At 32.5% G+C, this 22,536-nt stretch overlaps 3 protein-coding genes and 1 long non-coding RNA gene across 5 annotated transcripts; 2 read left to right on the plus strand and 2 right to left on the minus strand.

Annotated features, from left to right (window-relative positions):
* Positions 1-2,509: 2,509 nt before the first annotated feature.
* On the plus strand, positions 2,510-6,047 carry LOC118030209 (uncharacterized). Of its 2 annotated transcripts, none has more exons than XR_004684292.2 (4): positions 2,510-3,051; positions 3,642-4,942; positions 5,219-5,414; positions 5,700-6,047. It is a non-coding gene; the product is annotated as an uncharacterized lncRNA (long non-coding RNA). The 2 variants fall into 2 exon arrangements; XR_004684291.2 differs by lacking the exon at positions 2,510-3,051 and adding an exon at positions 3,060-3,394.
* On the minus strand, positions 5,833-7,233 carry LOC118030208 (peptidyl-prolyl cis-trans isomerase CYP26-2, chloroplastic). Its single transcript, XM_035034214.2, has 2 exons — positions 6,159-7,233; positions 5,833-6,044 (listed from the first exon to the last, which is right to left on the minus strand). The coding sequence occupies exons 1-2, from the start codon at positions 7,043-7,045 to the stop codon at positions 5,945-5,947; spliced, it is 987 nt and encodes a 328-aa protein (XP_034890105.1). The 5' UTR covers positions 7,046-7,233; the 3' UTR covers positions 5,833-5,944.
* A 2,519-nt stretch (positions 7,234-9,752) lies between these two features.
* LOC118030210 (single-stranded DNA-binding protein, mitochondrial) lies at positions 9,753-14,631 on the plus strand. The gene is made up of 4 exons (XM_035034218.2): positions 9,753-10,180; positions 10,414-10,640; positions 13,612-13,712; positions 14,302-14,631. Exons 1-4 carry the CDS (start codon positions 9,884-9,886, stop codon positions 14,379-14,381), a joined length of 705 nt encoding a protein of 234 aa, XP_034890109.1. The 5' UTR covers positions 9,753-9,883; the 3' UTR covers positions 14,382-14,631.
* A 4,828-nt stretch (positions 14,632-19,459) lies between these two features.
* On the minus strand, positions 19,460-21,877 carry LOC118030211 (equilibrative nucleotide transporter 1). The gene is made up of 2 exons (XM_035034219.2): positions 21,074-21,877; positions 19,460-20,391 (listed from the first exon to the last, which is right to left on the minus strand). Exons 1-2 carry the CDS (start codon positions 21,624-21,626, stop codon positions 19,661-19,663), a joined length of 1,284 nt encoding a protein of 427 aa, XP_034890110.1. The 5' UTR covers positions 21,627-21,877; the 3' UTR covers positions 19,460-19,660.
* Positions 21,878-22,536: the final 659 nt, after the last annotated feature.

The following is a 22,536-nucleotide window of genomic DNA, read 5'->3' on the forward strand; positions in this document are numbered from 1 at the left end:
CTGGCGAATGTGTCAGGTTCAAAATACTTGGGTTTAGCGATCAACCTAACCCAAGGCAAACATGGGTTCAGAAGTGGTGTCAAGCCCAAAACACTTAGATTTAAAGAATATAGTGTTTTATGCTATGTCGGACGCAAGATAATCCCCTAAATTAAAAGTATTGGAGGCTTGGTAAAACATCATGCCTCTCCTTAAGAATAATTTTCTAACAGTTATGGATTACCATCATTTTGATTTCTCACTTAAACATTAGTCTCATTCCCTTTGAAGTTTTTGATATCATCTTTCTACTAAGTGGTTTAGTCAAATGATCGATCAAATTCATTTCTGACTTCATATAATCAATTGAAATAATTTCATCTTTTAGCAGCTGCTTTACAATATCATGTCTCAATCAAATATGTTGATTTTTATCATTGAAAGATTTGTTCTTAACAATGATTATTGCCACTTGGTAATCACAATGCATGGATATAGAAGGTGTTAGTTTTATTTCTAATGGAATTTCAGTTAAAAAATTCATCAACCAATTAGCTTAATTTCCTATTAATTTCAAAGCTATAAATTCTAACTCCATGGTGGATCGAGCGATTAAACTTTGATTGGATGATTTTCAAGACACTACATCACCATCAAGAGTAAAGATATAGCCACTAGTGGATTTAATCTCATGTGAATATGAAATCCAATTAATATTGTTGTATCCTTCTAGTACAACGGGAAATCCACTATACAGAATATCATAGTCCATGGTAACTCTTAAATATTTCATTAGTCGGATTATTGTCGTCCAATGCTCATGATTGAGATTTTGTGTATGTCTACTCAATTTACACACAAGGTAAGCTATATTAGGTCGAGTGAAGTATATCAAATGCGTCAGATTCCTAATAATCTAAGTATACTCAAGTTATGTAACAACTTCACCTTTATTTTTCTTTAATTGAGTGTTAGCATCATAAAGAGTACCCATAGGTGCCACATCAAAGTGACCAAACTTTTTGATAAGTTTCTCTACATAATGTTCTTGTGTTAACAATATGCTAGTCCCTTCTTATAATTTTAATACCTAATATTACACTAGTTTCACCCATATTTTTCATATCAAATTTAGACGCTAAGAAATGTTTAGTGCTATGAACGACATTCTTAAAAAATAATAAAAGAGTTATAAATCCAAATAAAAAAAATCCTAAATTAACTTTAAAAATATAACAAATCTTAAACAGTTACTTTAGGCCTTTCCAAATTCTTATAGGTATGAAATTATAACCCAAAAGGAAATAAGAATTCTAGAATCTTCAATTAAATTTCAATTTAATCTAAAAGTTGAATTAAAAGTTATGCTCATTAACTTAATACTTTGTATTATATTTGGTCATCTTTTCTTAAAAAAAATTATGTTTTAGTCTTAAACTTGATTTTGTTTACACTTCAATCCTTAATTATTATTGAAGAAGGGAGAAAGTTACGAGAGAGAGAGAGAGAGAGAGAAATGGTTTGTTCAACCATATTCCAACCATTAAAAAAAAAAAATCAATCCTACCAATGAATTCTTCTTGAAGAAGTGAAGTTTAGTGGAGGTTGTGTTGCTTTTAAGAAAAAAGTAGGTCAAAACCTTTAAAATTATTTTTTATTTAGTTGGATTTTTATTTTTAGAGTGATTAGATGGTGTTTTAAAGTTGAAAATGAGTTTATTGAGGTTTTTAGATTGTTTTTGGGATTTTTTTCAAATGAAAAACAAGCTAAAAGTTAGGTTTTTAGGATTTGAAGATTTGAATCCTACTTTTCTAATAATTAAAGGTGCCTAGAAAACATGATAGTTGATGACACATCGTCTGTCTAGAAAAACGACAAGTTATCTGATCAATTTATTTTAGAAAAATAACTAAATGACTTGTGATTCACACATTTCTTTTTAAAAAAACAAAAGAGATTCATAAGCATTTAGATTTTTTCCTTTTTGACTAGGCTTGTAGGCTTGACTTTCTAGGACTAGTAACTCTTAACCCTTCTTTTTAATTTTAATTTTTCATTAGTTTTATTTTTAAAAAAATTTGATTTTTAATTAATATCTTGTCTTTTATTTATTTTAACTTGTTTAGTTTAATTATAAATGTAATAAATCTTTTATTATTATTTTTATAGTTTCATAATACCTCCAAAAGATTATTGTAATTGATCTTTAATTCCTTTTTTCTTGTTAAATTTAAGATAGAACAATTTTATTTGCATTATACATTTATATGAATGAAAATCATATGTAATTAGCAACATAGTAAATCTCCAAGATAAATAAAAGAAAATGTGCAAAATAAAAAGGAAAGTCGAGGTAAGATATTTACATTTGTATTTATTTTTTACTTCTTGTTGAAAAAAAATATCTTTTCATATTTAGTATTTAATTAATTTTTATATTTTTTTTAATTTATGATATAAAGTATGAATGTCATTTTTACATTTCTAAGATAATAAATTTCATGATATCAAAAAACAAATTCATGGTATCAGTGTTCTTCTTTTATGTTTGAAATTAACTTGAAATTCCACTCACATCGTAGCATGCTACAAGGCTTGTGATGCAACAACATGATGAGGCCAGTAGGCCACTTCGTCTCTCAATCTTATTGATCCTTTCTGTATTTTCTTAAAATCGATATCCTCCTACAGATTTTATTTCACAACTCTCAAATAAATTACAGATAATAGTTGAAAATGAATAAATTAACAAAGAGAAAACAGTTTGCTTTTTTCCTTTGCACCAAGTTTTCAAGAGTGTTTTATTTCTTTCTCTCTTTTTTGATGTTTTGTGGGTTTTTATTGATGGATTGATTTGATAGTTCATCTGGAGCTTTACGAGTATCGAGAGGAATAAAACGAAGCCATCCTCCTGAGTCTGCTTTATCACTAGTGGAACCAACTGGTAAAACAAGAGTGAGTGTTGGGCATGTTTCTTCACCTGAACCTCCTCCGTGTACGCCCTGGGACAGAGGAGATCTTGTGAGGAGGCTCGCCACTTTTAAGTCTATGACCTGGTTCGCTAAGCCCAAGGTTCGTTTACTTTCAATTTCTCTTCTTGTAGCTGACTTTGTGCATATGTATGGATGGGTTTTTTGAGGAATGTTTTCATCTCCAGATGATTTAACTGTTTCAATATGCGGAATCCAATCTCCAAAGCAACTTTTTGTTGAACGATGGGGCTTCCTCTTCGGTGTATTTTATATTCCTCCCTCACTCAGTTCTGTAGGTGGTGGTTAATTCGCTTAACGTGAGGCCAAGTAAAATCTTCAAGCCTGTTATACCATCCTAAAACATAATGAAAGCTAGCTCTGATAGTAGAAGCTCTTAACATCATCCTGAACTAGGAAACCTTGTGCTTCTGATTTACTGCGAGGTACTTTTTTTTTTCTTCTTATATATTACTGAATTTGTATGTACCTCTTTTGCTGTGCACTGCTTTCGCTTGTTTTTATAAATTTATGGCACTGCCTCTGCGCTTACATTAATATAGTATTCCTGCCAAACAATGACCAGTACAAGAGATAATTTACTTTGCCATGTGTTCATGATCAATATGTTGATGGTAGTTTTCCTTGTTCTGGAATTTTGATAAGAGTAATGACAATCTCAAGCATTTGCAGGCACAAAAACTCGCCAGTTTATGTGGCTGGGAACCACGTGCACTGCCTTGCGTTGATGACTGCAAGGACAGATCTACACAGCTTGTTAAGGATCCGGATGTCAGGGATTCATACCATATGGTCATTAAAGGGCAGAATTCAAGTATCCGAGTCCATTCTGTTGCTTCTGAGCAAAGTGTGGAGGCAATTGAAGAATCTGGCTCTTGTAGTGGGCAACATGCTGATCCTAATGTTGTTGTTTAGATTGCAAGCTCTGTGGAGCAAGTGTGGGATTATGGACTTTTTCTATGGTTCCACAGCCATAAGAGTTGTTTAGATTGGTCGGATATACTGAAGTCATAGTGACAGTAATTCAGGACAAGATTCAGCTAACGAAAATCATGCGGGCAGCAGGGGAGTCATTGGAGACACTGCCTCTAATGGTGCTTTGTCTTCCATGCGTAGACCAGCAGATTTAAGTGTGACGATTGTGGGGGGTCCACTCCCCACGAAACAGAACTTCAAAGCAACAATCTCATTGCCTGTTATTGGCCCGAATTTAATGGCCAGGCTTTCTTATGATTCTGATTTTAGGGATCGTATATGTGATAACCAAGAAATTACTCGATCTGGATCCGAAAACAATAATCTAACTTCAGAAGAAAGGGAATCTGCAGAACAGAATTTTCGTGAAGTAAGCATGAAGCTGCGGGTCTGTTGAAGAGCAATAATCATGATCGGGGCAGGGGCCGTGTAGTTATGCAAGAGGCAACCAATCTTCTTGTTTGAACTTTGAAAGTAGTGAAGGTGTTGCATTTAGAAAAGAGAATAACTCCCAGATTTCTTCAGAAAGGACAGATATCTCTAGAGAACCAACTTTTCCTGAAACTGCTGGGCATGATTCTGCGTGCAATGTTCGACACAGAGTCCAAGAAACACAGTGCATGGTTATGATACAACTGATCAGCTTCCTTAAAATGAAAACAATATTGAATTGCTTGGTTCGGTAGTGGGGGCTTTACGAGGTAACCAAGTTAGCACATCTCAAGTTTTTTGGTCAGGTGCTATTGTCCCTGTTGGAAATGGAAAGAGAAGTGAAAGTAACTCCTCAGAGATGATTATTTCATCCATCGATCATGATGGACAACAAATTCCAGGAGCAGATATCTCAGGCAGTAAAAATGTTGCCTGTCAGATAGATATGAGGAAAAGTCAAACTTGTTCTGATATCCAAAACACTATAGATGCTCAAGAAAAAGGCCAAGGCGCCACAGGTGGAGTGCAGGTTCCAGTGAACAGTGAAATTGTGGCCTACAGTACAGGTAGCCTTCTTGTTCTTTGACTCTAATAGTGAAGTTGATTGAACATTCATCACACCTTGGATCTATAGAAGCATTTTCCAAATCAATGGAATATTGGCATATAAAATTCTGTCTAGATCTTTTATTGAAGTTTTTGATATGTAGCTTGTCATTTGAAGAATACGTTTTCCCACTATGCATCTGCAGAGGTTGCAGTCAACATTCAAGTGCTATTCTTTTCTAATTTTCATTTAATCATGAAAGATGTTAATTAACCATGATGCCTTCATGTTCCAGGAAAGGATCCTAAGCAACTGGCATTAGACAAAACATTGGGATTTAATCCAATCAGACAGCGTAGACATTTTTGCACTGGATTGTATCAACAAGCAGCAGGGCACCTGGTTGGCAACAAACACTATCTGCTTTAGAGCGTCAGAAAGAGTTCTCTCTTCCTTCTACAAATTTTCCTCCATCTTCTTCCCTGATCAAGGTAATGAGAAACCTTACATCCCCTTTGGTGACGCACTATTGTGCTAACCATGTTTAATGACCTTTCAGGGTCTTATTCAAACTTTTGTGCCATCCACCAAATCAGTGATATCTTTTTAATTAAAATTGACATCATCATAAAGCCAATGTCAGGTGTTAGACAATTGAAATCAACTAGAGTGGTGTGTGAGATACTGGTAATAGCTGGGGTTTGTTTTGGTTGAACAGCCTTGTTCTGTAATTTTTATCTTTGATGGATGATTGCTCAAAATTTGTTATTTAACAGGTGGATGATCCCATTGCTTCACTTAGAAAGCTTTTCAAGTCTCCTATAAAAAGAACGAAGCCTACTAGTGGATCAAGCTGAAGCAGCAGGTTCAGCTGATTAGTTTTGCAGGGTGTGGAAGTGCTCTCAGAGATATTATGAGATTGTAGTGAGGAATAGCAATAGAATTTTTTTCTCACAAAATCTGTGATCCCGTCATTTAAAAAACAAATCAACAGAAAAGGGGATGCAACTAACATTTGGTGTTACTCCAAGCCGCAATTAGTGACCACCACTTTAGAATACGGTCGGTTAAAGCCTCTTTCTGCAACCACAGCTCTCTTGTCCCCTATCAGCTTTGCAACTCTGCTCACCAAACAAAATAAATATTACTGTCAATGATTGATGCAATGCTACGTTATTATCAGCTTAGATTGAGGTATGTAATCTTTGCTTTCTCCTGCAGATTCGTTAACTGACCTGAAATAAGGAGATTTGGTATTCTCCTGCACGGTCTTCACTTGTCCAATCTTCTCTACAACCTCCATCCCTTCCAATACTCTTCCAACTACCAGAGACGAGGCATCGAGCTCTGGTGAGTCCTTAGTGGCTATCACAAACTCGGTACCGTTGGGGTCAGTCCCAACTTCCTCTTGATCAATCTCAAGCTTTCCTTTCCTTGCGACCAACTTCAACTTTGGAGGCGGTTTAGAAGGATCCCTTACAATAATGCTTACAGTTCCAGACAGATTCTTGATACCTGGACAGGTTTCGTACTCCCTCTCCCATTCATCTACTAGACTTTCCGCTGCCAAGTTGCTTCCCGTTCTCTGCGCAAGCTCAGCATCCACACCATATGACCTTACCCCACCATGCTGCACATAGTTTGGCGTGATTTTGATGAACTCTTTTCTTCTGTAACTAACACCAGCAGCTCCTCTTACAAGACTGCTAAACCTAGCAGCTCCAGCTGGGACATCCTCTCCATAGAGTCCAACAACAATGCGGCCAACAGGTTCTCCATCAATTGATATATCAAGAAATGCTCGCGCTGTAGTTTTATTGCTGCACTGTGGTCTAGTGCTTGTATTATTTTCTTCTCGTGGATCATTTTCGTTGGCATCTGGCAAAGCTTCTTCAGCTTTTGCTTTGGACATATTGAAAGGGTCTAGGGTTTGAGAGCTTAGAAGAAGAAGCAATGAAGAGTTGCCAAAAATGGCAAGCTTTCGTCGCGATAGCTTGCAGCATTGCTTGATTACGGTAGATGATGGAGAACTGGGTATGTTTTGGATATGCGAAGGGTGTGTTGGTGGTATTGGAAGATGGAGTTTAATGGAGGACTGAAATACTTCTGGGTTCCGCAACATTTCCCTTTGAAGAGGTTTTTTTGGTTTTGTTTTCTTCACTGCTTCTCCTGGGCTTGGTTCTTTAACTTGTTCAAGATTGTTTTCTGGTGTCAAGGAAGTCTCTGTTTCTTCTACTGTTTTTTTTTTTTGTTTTTAGGATAAGGAAGATGGAAGCACAATCCATCCACAGGATTACAGGAATTAAAATTGATGGTTTTGATGGCATGTAACGCACCCCATTTATCTGAAACAAGACTCTGTGGGACATCCTCCAGTTGTACAAAAGAGTAGAGAGCAAAATTCAATTCAAAAGGAAAGGAAAAAGGAAATCCTGTCATTTCTACGGGGTAAAGTTTTAAGATTCCGTCTAGCGGTAAAAAAAAAAAATTTAAAATAACATTATTTTAATAAAAATAAAAAATAATAAAAATTAACAAGTTTGTGGTCAGATCATTAAGTCATATAAAGTTTTTTTTTTTAAACTCAATTTGATTTTCAATTCCAGATTAATTACATCTTGAACTAATCTATCAAACCAAAAACATTGCTTAGGGGTCTCCATATTTGGAGTCCCATTCATGATTATTAAACCTCACCGAGGACAAGGCTTAGACCATATTTTGGGTAGATTAATTTTATTTTTTTTATAAAAAATTAAATTAATCTTATTTTTTGAAATATTTTATATAAAAATAATATTTAACATGTTTTTATTACATCAATTGAATTGTGGATTAACCATACTTTTTAATTGGCCATATCAGATTATCTCCTTTTATGTTAAATTTAGAGTTTGTTTGATATAATGGTAGTAATTATTTTTTAAAATATTTTTTATTTAAAAATATATTAAAATAATTTTTTTAATATTAGTATATTAATATTTTAAAAAATTAAAAATTTTAATTTTTTAAAAAAATATTTTTAAAACAAATAAACAAAAAAATTTCTTAGTCCAGACAGTTACTTTATCAACTTGATCGGTTGCACCGGTAATATCCATGGTCTCATCCCTTCCTATCCCGTGTTGTAAAATCTATTAGATGTCAAAGGTTTGTGGTAAATCAATTTAGCCTCTCTATTTTTGTGTAAATAAATTTAGCCCGAATATTTTGAGAAATCTTAGTAAATGTATTCCAAAATGGTTTAATTTAAAGAATTATATATATATAAGAAATAGGAAGGCAATTAGACTATTCAAAATCCTTAAAAACTAAATTAATAATTTTATCTTGTGAAGTTAAAAATATACAACATATATTTCTTTAACCATTAGATTAATTCCTTGAAAAATTATTAAATTTTTTAAAATAAAATAAATAGATGTAGAGTATAACTATAACTATAATTAAAAATGATTAGTGTTTCTCTGTAACGCATAATATTGTTCATTATAAGTGAATTCATTGTGGATTGTACTGTATATGCATTGTGAGGGCTTTTATTATGGACAACACTGAATGGCAAGTGTATAGTTGGGCTGGGGACAAGGACGATAGCTTGGAGGCAAGCCCCTTGGAACTTGTTTTGCCCGACCTTGGGGCTGAGGGCAGACCAGGGCGACATGCATGTCACCACCTAGCGTTTGGTTTGCCCAATCTTAGGCACTAGGGCACACCAAGAGCGCACCCAACGCTTTGACTACCACGCCCACGAACAGGCTACCCAAGCGCCGCATGGCGCTTGATTTCTTTTCTCTTTTGTGTAGTCCAAGCACCACATGGCGCTTGGGTTGTCTATATTTTTAGTATAATTATTAAATATATATATTTTTTTTAGTATAATTAATGTTTAGAATATTAATGGTAAAAATATTATTGTTTGTTTTGTTGATATTATTTTTTTAGTAGAATTAATATTAAAAGAATTATTATATTTTTGCTTAATATATTTTTTTTGGTAAAATTGATAGTTTTGGTGTTAAAAATATTAATATTTTTTTTTTGTCTAATTAATAGTGTTGATCTCAAAACTATTATTATTTGTTCTTCTTAATATTTTTTTTGGTATAATTAATAGTATTAGTCTCTAAGAATATTATTATATTTGGTGTTATAAATAATATTATTTTTAAAATAATTCATATTATTGCTACTAAAAATATTATTATTTGTGTTATAAATATTATTATTTTCATTAAAATTTATAAGAGTGTAAATATTATTATCATCATTCATAAATTTTAAAAAAATTATTATTATTATGAAAAAATCATGTTAGAAATGGCACTTAGGTTCCCTCCTAAGGATGGACATCCCAAGCACCACGTGGCACTCGACATGCTTTCTCTGCCCAAGCAGGTGGTGTTTTGGCTTGGGCTTGGCAGGGCAGGACCCAACATAGCATTGAGTGCTAGCCGCTGGCAAACTAAGCGCCACATGGCGCTTGGATATCTCAACCCCAAGTCGGCAGGACAGCGCCAGCTAGCCTTTGCTCTGCTTCCTCTTAGGTGCAGCCCAAGTGTCATATAATGCTTGGATTGCCTTAGTTTTAGTATAATTATAAGTATTGGTATTAAAAATATTATTCTTAATTTTTCTTAATATCTTTTTTTAGTATAATTAATTTTTAGAGTATTAATAGTAAAAATATTATTGTTTTGTTTTGTTTGATATTGTTTTTTTAGTAGAATTAATATTAGTATATAATTAATATTAAAAGAATTATTTTTTAGTATAATTAAATTAAATGAAATATTAGGGAGATTACTATAATTTGCTGAAATATATTAGTGACTAGCTGTAGCCCAAGATCTCCTGCAGGGTTTTAGAATAATCCCAAGAGATCAATGAATCACTAACGCCATCCCCCTAGGGTTTAAGCAAGGCCCCCTTTTTCGAAAACACACACACACACAAAATGGCAAATTCAATGGCTGTTCTCTCACGCAGACTTTACCGTTCCCTTCTCTCATCAAACCCAAATATTTCACAGCTTTCAATGCCCTTTTGCACCTCCTCCACCACCACCACCACTAACAACCTCTCCTTTCGTGAAGAAGAGTCTGAATTGGACGGCTCAGACACTCACTCAGTCCCCAACTCAACCACCTCAAGTTCACCATCATCATCAACAACAACATCTGAAGGATCGAGCGGGTCACGAGTGATCCAGGATCGTCCCCTTGAAAATGGCCTTGATGTTGGCGTTTACAAGGTAAATGCTACATTGTACTTAAAAATGTTAACTTATTCCTGTTTTTTGTTTTCTAATATTTAGTGTTTCAATTGCTGGGTCTTTTTTATTTTTTATTTTATTTGGATTTTGGCTGCTTATCTTTAAGAAATCGCAGAGAAATGAGAAATGTCTCCTGGCTTTGATTTTTTTTTTTTTATCGTGTCAAATGAGCTAAGATTTAAGCTTTATAAAGATTTCTTTTCGGTCTGTAGGCGATATTGGTGGGGCAGGTGGGGCAGCATCCATTGCAGAAGAAGTTGAGGAGTGGGAGGGAGATAACGATGTTCTCAATGGGGACAGGTGGGATTCGCAATAATCGAAGGCCATTGCAGAATGAGGATCCAAGGGAGTATGCAAATAGGTGTGCTGTTCAGTGGCATCGAGTTTCGGTCTACCCAGAGAGATTAGGTCGTGTTGTAATGCAGAATGTTGTGCCTGGGTAAGGTTTAAGCAAAGTATATTTGTTTTAATGCTACAATAGTTATGAATTGGTTGTTAGAATCTTACATTTTGACTCGATTCGGTTACAAATGATGCTGAGTCATGTGGCGAATCACAGATGGACATGAATTATGCTAATCAGTCATGGTTGAATTTTGTTCAGTATGATGCACTTTAATCATATGATTTGACTCAAGTAGCATATAGGTCAAATGCCTAGTTTTGAAATAGATGGTAAGCACTAAAAATAAGAATCCTATAAGTCCAGATATCACGAATGGCAATATAAGTGAACCCTTTTCTTTGATAAATATTTTGATTTGAAACTGTCTGTAAATTAAATTTCTGCTAAGGGATGAAAAGAGACCAGTAGATACGAACAAAGGCAACAAAGATGGTGATGGTGATATCATTATTGCGGAGGATTAATGCTTCGTATTAAGACTCAGAGATCTGTTAGTTTGATAGAGGTTAGAAGATGCCTTTTAGATATTACTATATATACTATAAGCTAATTAAGTCACTTGGATGATCAAGCACCAAAAATGCCTCGAGCTTTTTTGAATTGTAAACATGTAGCATTGCTATTTATCTATTGTAATGCATATTTTGTTTGTTGCCAAACCTAACAATTCACTATTCCATTTTATAAAAGAATCCCAAAATGGGCTTTCCGATTCAACAATTGAATTTTGATTCGATGATACACACTTACAAACATGGCTAGTTTCAGTTATTTGAATGTTGGGATTCAGCTTCAAGTGATGATCCTATTACTGGAAAGGTTATCATAGTGGCCAGTGAGTGGTAGTTTCTTTTATGTCAATGAAACTTCAGTAGAATTTTGAAACCATCCATACCATGGTATACCATCTCAATTTCAATTGCCAAACAATTTAGTTATGGTTGTATTGCGGAGTTTGTTATCATTTAGCATTTTACATTAATGAAGGTGTCTTGTACTTTACGTTGGAGTTTAGGTTCTAGCAACAAAACATGAGATGATCTTGGAAGTTAAGGTGTTGGGAGGGAGGATGGGCACAATTCATCTTGGGATGGTAATTTTGAACCTTGGAAGCTGTATGAATTGGAATGGAATCATATTCTCACCTTTGTGGTTTGAGGTTCAATGGTGCATATTTCTTGAGGGTGGGAATTTTATGTGGTTGTATGCATAGCATCATTAAGAGATGATGTTTCTGATGCAGGACAAATAGAAAATTGAAAAGAAGTGAGAGGGGAGAAAGATAAAGCCAAGAAGAGAAGAAAAGGAGCTGAGGAAGAGAAAGAAATTAGGGGAGGAAAACTAAAAGTTGGTAACTTTTTTATCTATTCATCATCAACTAACTACAATGTTAAAAATTACATTTAAAGAGTAAAACCCCAAAACAATCAACAATTACACTAAAGGCCTGAAGCCTAAAATAGAATAACATCATATCAAATAATAAAACTCAAATAAAAGTCCAAATAAATTAAACCCAATAACATAGGCTAAAGCCCAATCTCCCATTCAAAGAACAATGGGTTGGGTTACCCTCCATCATCTATGACCATACGTGACCAGTGTCCCTACTAGTTTCTCAAAGCAAGAAGAAACAATGTTCATTTGTCCTTATAGCAACAAAATCATTTAAATGAGGAGTTTGTATATCTTATTTTCATGGGTATAATATTCTAGCATTTAGGCTGTGACAATGCTTTAATCATTTGGCTCATACATAAGGAAATCTAATTTTGTTATATATTAAACCATGTCTTAGATCTGGTGCCCCCACTAGTTTCTCAAAGCAAGAAGAAACTATGTTCATTTGTCTTTACAGCAACAAAATCATTTTAAATGAGGAGTTTATATATCTTATTTTCATGGGTTTAATATTCTAGCATTTAGGCTGTGATGATGCTTTAATCATTTGACTCATACATAAGGAAATCTAATTTCGTTATATATTAAACCATGTCTTATATCTGGTGTCCCCACTAGTTTCTCCAAGCAAGAAGAAATTATGTTCATTTGTCTTTATAGCAACAAAATCATTTTATGAGGAGTTTTTATATCTTATTTTCATGGGTTTAATATTCTAGCATTTAGGCTGTGATGATGCTTTAATCATTTGGCTCATACATAAGGAAATCTATTTTCGTTATATATGGATACGCTTTCTTTGAACTGGTGGATGTATGTTATTTAGCTGTAAAGCAATAGCTGTCTAATCAGGAGGTCTGGATGCCTGTGAAGAATGCTGGAGTTATATTAATTTAAAAATTATGAGTAAATTCTACTAGCTTTTTAAGATAACTATAGATAGTAGCTGTGAATTTGCTTACTTGAAATGTTAAGAAAAAAGCAGAGATGTTAACTTGATGTTTTAAGAACTCTGCAAATAGAATTTCTAAAATGCGGTGAAGCCCTATTCAGTACTCTTTATACCATCAACAGTCAATATGTGATCTATAGTAAAAGTTTGATCTCCTAATTTTACTAGGTGAAAATGCAGAATATGAGAACAGTTTCTGTGCTTTGTAAAAACCTTCCCAATTGGGTATTGCTATTAGCTACTTGAATTGGTGAAAATGCAGAAGCCCTAGCTTTTGTTCTGTTCTGGGGACCTCTTATGGACTTGTAGCAGTGGTTGACCGATGTATGAACTGTTTAGGTGCCTGTTAGGGATCAGTTGGTGATGAATCTCTTCCCTATCAAATGTCTCTAGCTTATTAACTCTAGATGGGTATCATTTTGTTATTTATTTCTTGAGGTTGGCCTTTATCAACCTAAAGGTCCAGCCTTCTCTTCTTGTGATACATGTCTCTGGATTTTCTTATGTTGTGAAATCATCTTTTGTACCGTGCTTCTTGAATTTTCTAGACATTTGACTTTAACTTTTGTTTACTGCTAACTTTTGCTATGGACATCTTTGTTGCTATCTGACTAGTTTTTTTTTTTTTTTTTTAACTCCTGTTTATTGTAGTTCAATTCTATATGTGGAGGGGAATCTGGAGACAAAAGTCTTCACTGATCCAATAACTGGTCTTGTACGACGTATAAGAGAAATTGCAGTTCGTCAAAATGGTACGTTCACATCTGTAGTCCCTTGATTAAAAATGAGGAGCAGGCACTATGATCTTGTTGTTGTTGTTGCTGTTGTTATTTCTATTCTTTCCCAATTTTGTGTTTGGGATTAGGATGCAATTGATGAATTTCTTTTACAAAGATGGAGATTTGTTAATCATTAAGATGGATATGCTACTTTCTGTCAATATGCATATCTATACATACAGACTCCTCCTGATAAAAACGTGCATGACAGCAAAACTGCTGTCTGATAATTCAATGGGATCTGCTGCATCAGGTGGCAAATTCTTGTCGAGGCATCTTTCTTTTACTCTTCTATTGATTTCTTGGATTGATGATGAATTATAAAAATAAACCTACAAAGCAATTAATAATTCTTTTATCTTTTGAAGCACTGGTAATTACTATACATTGCCTTTTTTGGTCGAGTAAAGTTCTGTAAGGTTTTTTTTTTTTTTTTTTTAAGAAAAAAAGACTAACTGGTTTCCTTTATTCTTGTTGGATCTAAAGAGGTATTCTCTCTGTAGTCAACCTCTTTCGACCAGATTAGAATCTGTGAGATTAACTTTATTTTTGGACTTTGCAGGTCGGCTTGTCTTTCTGGGAAAAGGTGCCAATGATCAGCAAGCCAGTTCATCGGAGTTGAAAGGTCTTGGCTATTACTAGAAGCGTAGCTAGAACTGCTCAAGTATTAACACAAGACTGGCTTTCACATTTGTAGTTATTTTCTCAGTTTGTTTCAAGGTTAATAGAGGTAGAACAAATGTGAAATTTCTATAACATTGCGTGACGTTAGCATGGGAGGTCTGGGAATTAATAATTATTTATTTTCATTTGGCAATTGATGCGAACTGCTAGCAGTTTCAAGGTATGATGGTGTGGCTCATGTGGCTACGTTTCTGGCATTTTTTCACAACTTTTGCAATAAGCTCTTATTTAAGATTTGGGTCGTGCCTCCTCAAGAACAGCATCTGGTATCTCTGCAATTTAGGGATTATTTGTAACTGTATTCCAAACTGTTTTTTTTTTTTTTTTTGAAAAATAAATTATTTAAAATTAATATTTTTTTATGTATTTTTATCATTTTGATTGTAATGGTGGCTACTGATATGGGTCACGGTGGCGGCAGTGTAGGTGGTGGCTAGGTTAGGAATAATAGGGTTTTTGTATGTTGAGGGAGAGAATATGGGGAAGAATTTTTTTTTATTTTTTTTTCTTTGGCCTCCCCTCGTGTGAGATTCCTTCACCATTTTATAGTTTTATAGGTAGTTTATTTTGTTTTTTTCTTTTCAATTACTTAGTGATGAAGAAAATCAAATTAACTTAGATTATTATTTTTCTTGAATTTTTTTATCTCCTTGTCCGTATATTTTATTTTTTATTTTTTTATTTTTTGTATTGTGATTTTTTTGAAAAATAAAACATTAATAATGTCTCAGAAGAATTAATAATGATTTTGAATTGTATGTATTAATAGTTGAATGTGTTAATAATAAATTTTTTAATTTTAATTTTTTTCTAAAAGACACTAAAAAGTTTTTAAAATAATTTTTTTATGGACCTAGTGATCCGATGTATTTATATAATTAATTATATAAGTTTACCTCATGGAAAGTGAAATAAATAATTAAAAATAATTGATTTTTTGTATCATTAAAAAAATAAATTATTAGTTGTTGTATTTTATTGTGTAATTGACAAGAAGATAGTTACTTGTAAATTATTTATGAGAAGATAAGCACTTGCTATGAAGATAAGTTGATGAAAAATAATTATTGGTGAAAAAAAAAAGTGCCATACTAACAATTCATGCTTAAGCATATATATATATATATATATATATATATATATATATATATATAATATATACAGCATTGTAATAACTTTCTTCGAAGTCCTAACTTTGGCTAATCGTTGTGCTTTCCAGAATTTTTCACAGGAATATTTAGTTCTTAGGATGAGTCCCAATTCCAAGTAGGTGCTTAAACTGGAAATTGGACTGGCTTGTTTTTTTTTTGTTCCTGATATCATCAAGCATTATTAAAGTTTCGTTTATTTGCTAGAAAGTAGTTTTTTTAAAAAAATTAAATTTTTAAAAAAAATAAATTATTTTTTCGATGTTGGGTAGTGTAATGAAAACTAAGTTGGAAAACACTTTTCAATATTTGGTTATATCATGAAAAATGAGATGGAAAATAACTTATTAATGTTTTATTTTTTTTAATTTTATTAAAATAATAAGGAACAAGTCTTACAAATTAAAAAGTTGAATGAGAATGAAATTGAAAAAAAATATAATTTCATAAATTATCTCAAATAAAATAAATAATAATCAAAATAATAGAGATCAAATCTAAAAAATTAAAAATTAAAAGATGAAGAAAATAAAATAATAATAATTAACATTTCATAAATTATTTCAAATAAAATAAGTAACAATCAAATGAATAAAGATCAAATTTTATAGATAAAAAATTTCAATTAAAAAATGATAAGGGAAAAGCAAATAACAATTATAAAAATGAGGACCAAAGTTAATATAAAAATTAAATTCTAAGGGATAAAATTGAAAAAAAAATATTAAAAACAATATATATATATATATAAATATATATAGCAATTAAAAGTTTGAAGATTAAATTTAATAAAATCAGCAAATATTATGATATTTTTAAATTTTTCATAACTTTTAGAAAATATTTTCCGTTTAAAATAAAAGAAAAACACTTTTCCTGAAAACTAAGCAAAAAATTTTCTATTGACTGAAAAGTGTTTTCTGTTAACCGAAAAATATTTTTTTAACCATTTTTCTAATAAAAAATAAACACATGAAAATTTTTAAAAATAGTTTCTCAAAAATCATTTTTTAAAAAAACAAATATAGTCTATAAGCGAATGGATTCATCACAAGAAATTTTGGTGTGTCCTTTCACTGAAAATTGATCCACTATATTCTCATCATATTGAGAAGAGCCATTCTAAATGGAGAGAACACAAGGTTGCTTTTCTTATGCCTTGATTTATGCTTCTTCAAAATATTATGTTGGATTTATGTTGTAATTTGTTTTAAATTTGTGTGTTCTTATAGCTTAGGTTTTTTCTTTTTAAGAAAATATTGAAGGGATTTCTAAAGATGTTTATTTTGATTTAATGCTAAATCCACTAGATGAATGAGTCAGCTCAATTCACTCATTATCAAAAGAGAGGTCATGCAAAGGATAGATAAAATCTCCCTCTTAGAATAGAGTAGGGGAGTTTTATGATGTTGTGACGCTATCAATAGCAAAATACGATGACAATTGTTATAATTCAAGACTTTAAATATCAAAACCATCAAAAATATAAAAAATATATATCTAAAATATTTAATTTTCAATTCAACTCTTATCTCATTTATTAAAAATTTATTGCAACTTTTTATGTACAAAACAAACTAAAATTATTGTTGAATACAAAAAAATTAATTAAGAAAATCATTCCCTTTAGATAGAAAAAATAAAATAAACAAGCATAATAATACAAATGAAGAAAAGAAAAGGATTTAAATTAAATTAAATAAGAAAAATATCAAAAAATATTTATTTATTTTTTAAAAAAACTCTTGTATTAGTCTCTCTGATTTTAAAGAAACATAGTCCTCGAGTTTAGACCTCACTAAGAAACCATCATCCAACACAAACATCATTTTGGGTGTAGGATATTTCATTATGGATCCTATTTTTCTAAAGGTTGTTTCATTATAGGTTTCATAACATTTTTATGCAGGTAACCTTATCATTTCTATTTGAGAATGTATAGAATATATTTTTTAATTCACGTAGGGTGATGAATCATCTCTTAATTACTCAAATACTTTTATATAGTTTATGTTATATCAAATGTTTTCATATTTGTTACCCTTATTAGAACAATATATGTTAATGATTAAAGCATAACATTTATATAACATAACATAATGATTTTAAATCTAAGTATTGCTTGCACAATCATCACGTGAACTTTTCTGTAGATATATGTGATCTTTCCATATGAGATTTTTTTGCGAATCAATTCAATATACATATTATCTAACAAAAACTTGCATATTAGTTTAAGGTTACATAAATACCTCAATTTATAAGAGCAACTGTTTATTTATATATATATATATATATATATATATATATATGTGAATATTTAGAAATAATATTTTAATATATTAAAAATCTCGTAATTATAATAATTTTATAATTTCTTATTCAAAATATTATTATTTTATAGATTTTATCTTTACTCTAAATTCATTAATCAAATATAAAAAATATTAAAAAAAAACATTTATTAATAAAAATTATATTTTACATAAAAAAAAATACAATATTACATACAATCAACCGATTAGCTTCATAACATATTCACTAACATTCTCAACTTCTTTAGCTGTATTAGTTCTCCTCCTCTTACGCACTGGAATTACTATCTTCATGTATGCTCAAAATTCCGTACTGATTTTTATTCTCCATCATATATTTAAGATCTTGGTTATATTCTTAAATTCCCCATGTTGCTTTTTACCTGTTTTGCTTTGATGAATACCAGCTATGGGATGTGAGTAAATCAAGGATTGTTTTCAATATAATGAGCATGAAAAGAGATCTTGGTTTGTGGATTTTTTTTCTCAAGTATATCCAACAAAATTAGCCCGAGAAAGTGATGATTGTTCTATGAAGCTCTGGAGCATTAATGAGGTATGTTCTTCCCATCTCTTTTTTGCTTTGTAATTGTTTAGGAGCCCTAAAATCTGACTAGGAAGAATGTTTCCAGCATTAATCAAGGCAACTTGAGTTAAAATATCATATTGCTGCATGATGTTTCTTTTACTTTATATGTTTATTCTTTTTTTTTTTTTTGGATTAACGTGGGTGTCCGGGTCAACTTGCGCGCACCACGACTAATCCCATGACCCACTGAACATCCTGCAAGCCCAGTGAACAGGTAAGGCATCGCGGGGATGACAGGCATACCACATAAGAAGGACCCAATAGAGACAATAAGGAAACAAACTCTCCAGCCCCACTCCTACTGGGACTCGAACCGAAGTTCGAAGGAAGGAGAGCTGCCCCAACAACCACTGAGCCAACAACCTGTTGGTTACTGCTCAAGATTTTGAAATTCTTTCTGTGATTTGCTTAATAAAAGCTTATGCAGTTCACATCTTTTTGCAGAAAAATAGTATCAGCACAATCAGGAACATTGCAAATGTCTCAGCAACAACGAGTTTGATTGAGGCAGCGTCGTCTATGGAATGATTATAATAATCTTGAAGAATTTTATTGTATTTTTATGTTCAATGTCAAACTTTGTTATTAATGGACTCTAATAGTGAAAATATTCTATTTTTGTTGTGTTTATTATTGTATTTCATTTAATTTAATTTTTATTTTGTTATTTTTCTCTAAATACATTACGAATATACTTTCCGGAGGAACAATGTTATGAAATTTTAAGAAATGAAACAATTTTCTGAATTTTTGAGCGGTGATTTCTCAACATTAAATTATATGTTCTGGTGATGGATGCTCAGACATTTGGCTTCTACGGAGTAGTAAAATCGAAGAAAAATGTTTTTTGTTTTATACAAGGATCAAGTGCAGATTTTAAAGCTAATGCTAGGACCGATGTTGATAAGAAAACAGATAAGATGCTTCCTTTACTGGAGATGGAAATGATAATACTCCAAAAAAAAAACTTCGTAGCAAACAAAGTGAAAAGAAAAACGTGTTTGTTCACTGAATCCATGCAGGCAAAGGACTTCCAATACATAACTTGGGGGTTTACCATAAAGAATTTACTCGCAACGAGTTTGCATACAAATAATCTTTACAGAATAGAAACCATCCTAGATTTAACATGGAGCTTGACAAAGAGTTGTTAAGAGCTGAAAATACAGACAATATGCCTCAATATCAGATGACCCAAAACCAAGCTACAATTGATCCAGCAGCAAGGCCAACCACAAGGTACAGCACTATCACAATTCCGGCAGTCTCTGCCTGCCGTAAGGGGACAACCTTGGGAGCAAGAATCATCAGAACACTAGTCAAATAGCCATTTGTAAGCCCTAAAAGACATGTGAGTATTGTTACTGGGATCTCTGTTCGAAAGAATTTAGGACCGTGCAAGCAACCAAAGAAGAGAGGATAGAACAGCAATCTTACAAAACAACCACCAATGGCAATCTTTGCATTCTTTAAGAGATAGACAGCAGTCAAAGACTTGCCAACCAAGTCAAACACATTGTAGCCAGCAATGAGGATGATTGAGTACCAGTCCTTGAGAATCTCAGAGTGCACATCCTCCGTTATATATCCTGGGAATATCGATAAAGTTACAACATAGATGATGACAATTCCAATCCCATACCATTGGACACTGCAAACAATCTCCCACAGGGTTGACCGCCAACGAGCTCCAGTCAAGGAACCTTTCTCCTCTTCGTCCTCATTCACTGCCTGAATTTTCAAGTCAGCATAGTACTTCATAATTGGCAGTCTATGTGCCAAGTTGTAAAAGACAAGGCAGATGGCCATAACTACAATTCCAACAGCAAAGTAGAGGTTCGCACTTTTTCGCAAACCATGGGAATCTTGTGTATATACAGCTTTGGTTAAAATTCTTAGAATTGAAACAAGGACCCCTGCATTTAACACTTACACAGTTAAAATTGTACTTTGAAAAATTGTAGTTTCATTGCATGATTAGTCAACAACACATAGATAATCATTACATCCTATCCTAGTAGCACATGATTAAGATCTAGCATATATAGGAAACACACTGATGATTGCAGTAGATACTAGGTAACTCTTAATTAAAAACATGCTCAACTGTTCCAGCATGAGACAAACTTTCCTTATAATTCCAAGTTTCTTCAAAGGAAAACGATGAAGTTGAAAAGGCCCTTTTTGTTTGCTTCTAACGCTTATCATAGGGTAGATTGGTTAGGCAACCAAACCATCCAGTTTTCTTGCTATTTAAGGTCACAAGTCCAATGAAAAACGATTACATCCTAAGGTTTGCATTAGTGTTTGCTTAAAGGAACTGCCTATTAAATTTTAATAGCATCATAACATACAACATTTCGGCTCACAATTTGCACAGGCAACTACCATTACATGGTAAATCATCACACTAAATTTAACTACAATCTTAACCAATCTTAATAGAAACAAAAACAAACTTCCAAGTTCATATCTTTATCAATTATTTAATTCGGCAGTAATCCAAAAACGAAACCCAGCAATTAATTATTATGATCCTTGTAAACTATATCTACAATAAATCAAGAAAGATTTAGAAAACAATTCAAGAAATAGTACCAGAGGCCGCAGTGCCAGCAACAACGGCTTGCATATACCTCTCAGGCAATTCACCAGCAGCACCAATAAGTCCACCTTGGACTAAAGCATCCGCCATACCCGAAAGTGCCAAAGCCCCAACAGTAACATAAAACCCATCATACAACCCGACCCGACCCTTAATATAAACAGCATCCATAACAGGAACAACCAAAAGAGCCACAATAAAAAGACCCAAACCCAGATTAATTCTCAAATACGCATCAGATTTATGTGCATAAAAAAGGATGATTACTACAAGACACGCCAGGCCCACGAGCATGTAAGCAACGGAGAAGATGCGATCAACTGAGACATCTGGGTAGATGTAAGAGAAGTAATCAACGGCTGTGATGAATGCGTTCCATGGAAGGAGGAAGCCAAGGCCTAGAGTGAAGTAGATTATGTAGGCTAAGTGGAACGTGTCTTTCGGGATTTTTTGTTGGGAGATGGTGCTGTTTGTGGTGGTGGTGGTGGTGGTGGTGGGGAGGAGGAGAGAGGATTCAGTGTCCGGTTCTGTGGTGGTGACTCCCATCGGGTACGGTTTGGGTTTGGGTCTGGACTCTGGGGTTCGATGAGAGAGAATTGTGTGCGAAGGATTTCCTTTTTCACGGATTTGTTGCGGTGTCACAGATTTGAAAGGAGTATTTATTAATGCGTTCCGTAAGGAGGAAGAAGTTGATTTTATTTTTCCTGTAATTAATTAACTTTAGTCGTGAGATGCGTGGCTTGTGATCTGGTTTTTCTTCTTTTAGTATTAGGAGGAAGAAGTTGATTTATTTATTTTTTTCTTCTGTAATTAATTACCTTTTTTCGTGAGATGCGTGGTTTTGAATTTTAGATTTTTTCATTCTTTTTATGTGGACATTAAATTTTAATATTTATTTAATTAAATTAATTTTTAAAAATTATAATTTAACCTCTAGATTCTAATTTCTTTCAATTAAAGTCTATATTAACTTTTAAAAATTAATTTTTCTTGCAACTACACCCTTAATAAATTCAAATAAACTTTGAAGAAATTTAATTAAGTCCTTAAATATTTAATTTTGAATTTTACTTTTCAAATTGAATTTTTTTTTTTAATGGAGCCTTCATCTTGAAAATAAACTATCAAATTTTTTTTTCTTATATATTTAATCTTTATTAACCAATTTTCGAAAATTTCTTAAACGTTTTTGTATATTCTTTTCATTAATATATTTTTTTATTTTTGTATTTTTTTCTCTTTTTTTGTTTTGTTTATGTTGAATTCCAAATATGGATAACAACAAGGAGCACATGAGCCCAATAATGTAAACCCAAAGTTAACATTTTAAAAAAAAATTAAAGTAGAGTATATTTTAAGTAATTTTAAACAAGTAGTTGATTGTCTTAAAATAGGTGTGGATCTTAATAGTCGAAAATAAAATAATTAAGTGTGAATTTTTAATTGGAGTAAAAAT

The sequence above is a fragment of the Populus alba genome, chromosome 12, assembly GCF_005239225.2.
Source record: "Populus alba chromosome 12, ASM523922v2, whole genome shotgun sequence".
NCBI lineage: Eukaryota > Viridiplantae > Streptophyta > Magnoliopsida > Malpighiales > Salicaceae > Populus > Populus alba.

What these genes read in the sequence shown, in the direction of transcription:
- LOC118030208 (XM_035034214.2), bottom strand. Translation starts at nt 7,045, where the DNA reads ATGTTGCGGAACCCAGAAGTATTTCAGTCCTCCATTAAACTCCATCTT. An exon ending in ACCAAATCTCCTTATTTCAG is followed by an intron (nt 6,045 to 6,158) that starts GTCAGTTAACGA and finishes TTTGGTGAGCAG; the next exon opens with AGTTGCAAAGCTGATAGGGG.
- LOC118030210 (XM_035034218.2), top strand. Translation starts at nt 9,884, where the DNA reads ATGGCAAATTCAATGGCTGTTCTCTCACGCAGACTTTACCGTTCCCTT. An exon ending in ATGCAGAATGTTGTGCCTGG is followed by an intron (nt 10,641 to 13,611) that starts GTAAGGTTTAAG and finishes TGTTTATTGTAG; the next exon opens with TTCAATTCTATATGTGGAGG. An exon ending in AATTGCAGTTCGTCAAAATG is followed by an intron (nt 13,713 to 14,301) that starts GTACGTTCACAT and finishes TGGACTTTGCAG; the next exon opens with GTCGGCTTGTCTTTCTGGGA.
- LOC118030211 (XM_035034219.2), bottom strand. Translation starts at nt 21,626, where the DNA reads ATGGGAGTCACCACCACAGAACCGGACACTGAATCCTCTCTCCTCCTC. An exon ending in TGCTGGCACTGCGGCCTCTG is followed by an intron (nt 20,392 to 21,073) that starts GTACTATTTCTT and finishes TGTTAAATGCAG; the next exon opens with GGGTCCTTGTTTCAATTCTA.